This window comes from Castanea sativa, chromosome 10, assembly GCF_040712315.1.
Source record: "Castanea sativa cultivar Marrone di Chiusa Pesio chromosome 10, ASM4071231v1".
NCBI lineage: Eukaryota > Viridiplantae > Streptophyta > Magnoliopsida > Fagales > Fagaceae > Castanea > Castanea sativa.
In genome coordinates, this window is record NC_134022.1 from 3,826,991 (window position 1) to 3,834,288 (window position 7,298).

Below are 7,298 nucleotides of genomic sequence, written 5' to 3' on the forward strand. Positions count from 1 at the left end.
TTGAATTGCAAGGATATGAAAATCTTTATGTTTTTTTGGTTTTTTTTTTTTTTTTTTTCCCTTCACATCACATGTATAACAGTAAATTGGTAACAAATAGTCTAACTATTTAATTTGATTCATTCTTTCTAAAATGTTGGCATTTATTTATTTTAAATGTGAAAACATTGGCCGACCCGACCCACAACCCAATCGAAACTGTAATTATATGCCAATTATGTTTACATGCAAATTCAAGTATCTAAACTTAAAAAATATAAAATGACATATTTCGAAGTTATTATCCTTCTATGAGTTCTATCTAATATTATAAATATGTATAATATGTTTTTTTGACGAATATGTACAATATATTATTTGTGTGTATTACACTCCTACATATAGAGGGTCCAAAACGGGAAAAACATTTTTTGAAAACTTTATTTATGCCGCTAAGCATTCTGTATATTTTAACTTATCTTCTTCTTCTTCCTCTTATTTATTTATTTTATTTTATTTTTTGAAACCTATATTCTAACTTATCAATTACTCATTCTTGCATTTTTGCTTATGGATTACATCTATGCTATCCAATCCACGGGGCAGGGTCCGGGAAAGAACATCGGGTATTTATATATGAACATATGGTATTAGAAATTTAGGACTGGAACCTAGGATCAAGTGCAATGGAAGTGCAATGGTATTGGATCCCAGTAAGCTGATTTGACCTTTCTACATATAATAATGTACATACCAATTAATTTTGTGAATTCGATGTCTAATTAATAAGAATGATGAAAGGGTCTGCTTGTGCAGTACATGTTTAAGCAATTAATTAAGAATAATTTCTATTGTCTGTCACAGACTCTGACCTACTTGCTATAACCCTGTATTTAAGTTAATTTAATGAAAATTTATGGTCCAAATTTTCTGAATTCCCTATAGTAAAAATTTGCAAAACGTGACTACAACCTTCTAATGTGGGTGGAGAACAAGTAACAGAAAGAAGTGATGGAAATTATAAATTCTGTTTTTCCAATAATAATAATAATGAGGAGCTACGCGGTTTTGCCACAGGAATCATTAATTGTTAGTTCCCTGTGTGAGAACCAAAAACAAGTGGTGATCGAAGAATTGAATTTTTCCACTCATGCCAATTCCTTTGACAGTGATGAAAATAACAGGAACTCAAACAAGAATAGACTTTGGACTTATATTGCATGTGGGATAATTGATTGTCAGAAATTTAACACGGAAAGGGACTCTAAAAGAAGATGGATATAACTGTCCTTTGTGGTAGACCCAGTCCATGCACGCCAGCAAAATGGATTCCAGCTAGTTTATCATCTAAAACATGTGATGATGTAAAACTACAATGTCTGAATTTTATAAATTAAGAAAGAAAATGGAAAATAGTCAATTAATAAGTAAAAAAAATATTGTACCATGAGTTTAAAGAATCAATATAATATTAGATTTACAAATAATACATTATTAGCAAGTATTAACAAGAACAAAACATACTTACCATTTCTTAAGTGTTGTACCTTAATTTGTCCAATTAAATTCAACTGTGCGGTTGCGTATTTTCTTGAAAAAAGATAACACATTTTGTGCTATATTATTCAATACTTTGATGTAACCATTTAGTTGAATTTGATTTGAAAATTTTTAGGTATAATATTTAAGAAATTGTACCTATGTTTCGCTACATTCTGTACAATTTTATATCGGCAACTCTAACTGGAGTTTGGGTTCTATAGAACTCAAAATCACGTCCACAATCTGGCTCATATCAGGTCTCCTTTCTAAATTCTCAAGTAATGTCGAGTTGGCTACACTAATCAAAGATCGTAGTTGCTCTAAATTTGCATCACCATTTAGTTTTGGATCCAACATTCTAGCCAAGGCTTCAATATCATTGCTCTTCCGGCATTCCTTGGTCCATTCCACAAGTGTCAGTGAGCCTTGTATGGATTTCAAGCCCGTTATTAGCTCAAGCAATAAGACCCCAAAACTATAAACATCACTCTTAGGTGAGACTAGGCCTGTACTGAGATAAATAGTGTCAATGTAACCAAATGAACCTTTTACACTAGTTGGAGTTTGTGAGCCATGTTCTGTGCCATAGCCCAACTTGCAAAGGCCAAAATCAGCAAGCTTGGCATGGTTATTGTCAACTAAGAGAATGTTAGAGGACTTGACATCTCTGTGAATGATGGGTGGGTCGGCTTGTGAGTGAAGGTACTCAAGGGTTCGAGCAATGTCTAGAGCAATGTTCAATCGGTTAGACCATGTCAATATCCCTGAGAATTGGCCATGGTATGTGTGCATTTTATCAAAAAGGCTTTTGTTTGGGATGTACTCCAGTAGTAGAAGTTGCTCACCTGTTTAATTACAACTTACAATTAGTTGCATAAAGGGTTTTTCATTGCAATCATATTACCATTCAGCAACAAATGTGTGAGCATATCCTGAAAGGTGAAGAGTTTTTGCATTGGCCCTTTAAATTGTGAACAGACAAGGCCCAATTTACTCTTATTTGAGTTAAAACTTGATCATAAAAAAATGATGATTTTGAAACAAGCAGCAAGAAGCATATGTCACTAACTATTGAAGATGGATTCATTTTTTGCAAAGAACATAGGTCCCAATAAAAAACATTTGAAAGGCCCAATTAGGACTTTAAGCCTAATATACTTGGGCTTAATATAGATGAAGCATGTAGTTAGGCCTGTAAAAAATATTTTCTAACAAATGCAAAAGGCTTAGCTGTTAGGTGACTTTCTTGGGCTGGGCCCTCAAATTAAAAATGAAAATAGACTGAGCAAGATGTGATTATTTATTTGGGCTTACCTTTGTCCAAGCAAAAGCCCAATAAGCCCACCAAATTTGGATGAGAAATTCTTAGCAAAACTGAAACTTCATCCAAGAACACCTTCCTGCTACCACCTCTCTCCTCCATCACCCGCTTCACTGCACCAAATCTTCCATCTCCAAGCTCCGCAAGATACACGAAAGAAGTGGCTCCGACCCCGATACGAAACTTGAAACCCGCGGTTGCCATTTTCAACTCTTGGAGCGCATATGTCCTTATAACACCTGGGAAACACAAACTACATGCAGTCCTTGAAGTTCCATGGAGTTGTTTCTGATCACCTTCTCTTTCTAACCGTTTTTTTTCTTGGTCTTCTACGTAGACTGCCCACTTCTTTATGACCATGGTTAGAAGAACCACCAGTAGAATAGCACCCATTATCCATAGGTTTCTTGGATGGCTGGTGGAGAAACCAAAGAGCCACATGATGCTATTATTCATATGCCTTTAGTTGTGCTCTTGTAACCTTTCTTTTCTTTATGTCAACTTATGTCCTATATACCATTCTCCTGTTTGTGGGGAGAAAGAGAGAGCTAGAAATGGAAGTACTAAGAAGGAACAAGGAAGGAAATTATGTTGGTGTACAGAAATGCTTTGAAGATTCATTGATTTGAAGCGTAGCTTGACTAAGCTTGAATTTACCAAAAACTTTCTTATGCATGGGAGTAATCTAAGGGTCTCAACTATGACATTTTCATTTGTCAATTTCTTGTCAAATACTTAGTAGAACACAAGGTCAAAGTATTATTACCCAAACAAGATTTCTTAAATAATAGATAGGGTAAATTACAAGTTTGGCCCTTAACCTTTATACTTAATGATAATTTGGCCCCTAACGCTTCAAATATATCAATTTAGTCCCTAACCTTTTGATATTGTGTCAAAAATAATCTCTATCGTTAAGTGATAGATGAAAAATGTTGACGTGATTAATAGTTAAAATAAAAAATTATACCCACGTGGAATAAACAATAATTAAAAACCTCCTCAAAAAAAAAAACAATAATTAAAAAGAAAAAAAGCCACTTTATAATAAAATTGGATCTCAAAATCCCAAACACCCACAACAGCTTCATACTACTACCGCCAAGGATTCCAATTTCCAAGTTTTATATTTTTGCAAAATCAGACAAGAACCCAGAAACCATCCTGCCAAGATAATCACAGTCAAACTATTATCCCAAGCAAAACAAAAGAAAAATGATATTTACAACAAAATAATTTTTTATTGATACCAACAATTGACACATGATGAAAGCCACTCTCCCCTAGTCTAGCAAAGAAAAAAACAAGCTAACCATGGTAGGGAATTTCATCATATAAATATAATAATTTAGACCCCAAATTATCTAACCGAATCCTAAAGAGTAGTCTTGCAATTTCCTAAAATTCCATTGCGTAGCCACCTAAAGAAACCAATACCTAAATCATTAACACGTTGGAAATTTTAAATAAATAGATGCCCAATTAATCTTTGAGGTGTACTTTTGCAACAAGAAATTATTTGAAGCAGAAATATCCCACTTTGGCTCATTGGCTTGTAACTTTGCGTCCACCGAGGAATGAAGAGGCTGGTACTCACCGAAGCTGTTCAGAGTGTTTGGATTTTTGTTTGAGATCCAATTTTATCACAAACAATTTTTTTTTTTTAAATAGTTTATTTTTTTTATTTTTTTTATGTGGCATTACACATGTCATCTGATGTGGCATAAAAATATTTTATTTTTTTATTTTGGTCGTTAGCCACATTAGCATTTTCCATTTATCACTTAAAGTTAGAGACTATTTTAACACAACACTACTAGGTTAGAGACTAAATTGACACATCCAAAATGCTAGGTACTAAATTGACATTCAGTGTAAATGTTAGGGACCAAACTTATAATTTACCCTAATAGATATTAGGCCAAAATGCAATTTATAATACCGGCTAATCTTGCTCAAAAATCGTTTTAATCCTTTAAATTTGAAGTTGGTCATTTTTAGTTTGATAAATTTGTCCAAAAATTATTTTAATCATTGAAGTTTGAAGTTGGTCATTTTTAGTCTGATAAATTTGCCTAAAAATTATTTTAGACATTTAAGTTTAACGTTGGTCATTTTTAGTCCGATAAATTCACTCATAAATTAATTTAGTTATTTAAGTTTAAAGTTGTACATATTAGTCCTTTAGTCCTTAAATGACTAATATGATTTTTAAGTAAAGTTACCAAACTGAAATGAACAACTTCAAACTTAAATGACTAAAATGATTTTTGGGTAAAGATACTAGACTAAAATGTCAAACTTTAAGTAAAAGACCAAAATGAATTACCTTTTGCCTAAATATTACTCCTGTGTAGTGCTAAAATGTTTTCCGAGGATGCAAAAGATCTTTTAGAAAGAAACAAATTTAATTTGAAGAGGCAACAAAAAGAATAAAAACTTAAAATGAAGTTTTGGAACTATCTCACCAGACTATAAAATCACATAAATGCATTGTCTTTAAAGCAAGGAAGGTAGTTTCGTACCGTACCGGCCGGTACGGCCGAAACTTTCCGTTTCGGCACCTTCACCGGTACAGGTACACTTTCATTTCGTACCAGATTTGATACCGGCCATACCGGAGCTATTTCGGCCATACCGGGATAAATACCGAATTCCGGCCGGTAAGTGCATTTCGGACTAAAGCAAAAATCTTTGATTTATTTGTAAACTTTTAGGAAAAGAGAGAGTTGCTTTGTAAATTTTGAGAGAGAGGAACGCTGACAAGAAGAAGAAAAAGAGGAAGAAGAAGCAATTAAAGCAAGAAGCAACACCAGATTTATTGCCGTTGTTGATCACCCAAGCAGCATTGGATCAGTTCACCTGTGGTCTATTCTCTCTTTTATTATTCTTCCTCTTACTTTTTGCTTTTACCCTTCCCTCTTTTTATCTGCTCAAGACTTCCCTCTCCGGTTTTCCCTCAATTTATCTGCTTAAGACTTCAAGCCCATGTGAAAATCTGACACTAATTTGAAATGTGATGGGACTTTGGCTCTAATATTATTATTATTATAATATTACTATTATTAATGTTAAGTAAATTGATGAGACTTGCCACTCCAGTACTCACCCACCCATAGTCACGTTGAAGAATATATATATATATATATTAAATAACTACAATGATACACACTAAAATATATTTACGTTGTTGGTTTTTTTTTTTTTTTTTATGAACTTGTTGGTTTCCCTAAAGTATATATTATTATTGTTGTTATTGATTAGATGAGTGACATAAATTTATCATTTTAAAATTATATATATATATATTAGCAGTAATCCCGAAACGGTACACCGGTGTTAATCGGTACCCGAAATATATTGTATCGCTGGCCAAACCGATACAACCTCCGGTACGGTATTGACTTCCTTGCTTTAAAGGCTAATTGTGTTGCCTTGGGTAAACTTGGTGTCAAATGATTCTTTGACCAAACAACACCCATGACTAGACTATACTGTTGACTTTCATATTTGACGCACTTCTACTTACAAGGTTAAAAAACAACATTTTATAAAAATGAGCTTTTCAATGCCCCTAATGCCCAAGCTATTTTATCTATCCCCATCCCCGTCTCACCTGAAGCTGACAAGTTGTGCTAGGTATTAGAATCCAAGGGTGAGTTCTTCGTTAAGTCGACATATCGTGCTTCGCTCCCCCTTGAACTCACTCTACATCTATGAAGGTCAACTGGAAGAGGTTATGGAAGCTCAAAGCTCCTCAGAGAACAAAAATGTTCATGTGGCGTCTCGGATGCAACATCCTCCCTACTAGAGATAATCTCTCATGTTGGTTGGGTACATCAGAAACCTGTTGTGTGCTCTATAACAATGAGGTGGAATCCCCTCCCCACCTTTTCTTCAACTATCATCACGCAAAGGCTCTTTGGTTTGCAGCCTGTCGGGGTTTCAAAGTGGACTTCAATCGTCCTTCCTCTCCAGAAGCCATTGTCAACCTAATCCACAACCCCCTGAAGCCCAATGCTCCTTCGAAGATCTCTAGGTTATTTCTCTCCACATGGCATTCACCTTAGAGGAGATTTGGGCCACCAGAAACAATGCTATCTTCAACAATATTTCCATTGACATGCATCGCCTGGTATCTAATATCTACTTCAAACTTAGGGAAGACCTTCTTCTCTTACTTTTTCTCCACCTTCGCTCGCTTGGACCCCCCCTCCCCCTAGTTGGATCAAGATCAATGTTGACGTTGTCTTTCCTCCTCCAAAGCCTACCTTGTTGTTTTTGCTAGGGACCATCTCGAAGAGCCTGTCAAAGCCTAGGCCAAAATCATAAAAGCTCAATCCCCTTTCAAGACCGAAGTTGAAGCTCTCCTTTGGGCCGTAAAGCTAGCAAGAATGGAAGCCTAGTCCAAGGTTAACGTTGAAGGTGACGCTAAATGTGTGTTCAATCCTATCCC

General features: G+C 34.9%; 1 protein-coding gene across 1 annotated transcript; it reads right to left on the reverse strand.

Moving 5' to 3' along the window:
* Nucleotides 1-1,704: 1,704 nt before the first annotated feature.
* On the reverse strand, nt 1,705-3,283 carry LOC142613540 (calcium/calmodulin-regulated receptor-like kinase 1). Its single transcript, XM_075785923.1, has 2 exons — nt 2,836-3,283; nt 1,705-2,366 (listed from the first exon to the last, which is right to left on the reverse strand). The coding sequence occupies exons 1-2, from the start codon at nt 3,281-3,283 to the stop codon at nt 1,705-1,707; spliced, it is 1,110 nt and encodes a 369-aa protein (XP_075642038.1).
* Between the last annotated feature and the right edge of the window lie 4,015 nt (nt 3,284-7,298).

Excerpts from the sequence above, each read along its gene's own strand:
- LOC142613540 (XM_075785923.1), bottom strand. The coding sequence starts at position 3,283 with ATGTGGCTCTTTGGTTTCTCCACCAGCCATCCAAGAAACCTATGGATA. Across the intron at positions 2,367-2,835 it reads GGGCTTTTGCTTGGACAAAG|GTGAGCAACTTCTACTACTG; the intron begins GTAAGCCCAAAT and ends GTAATTAAACAG.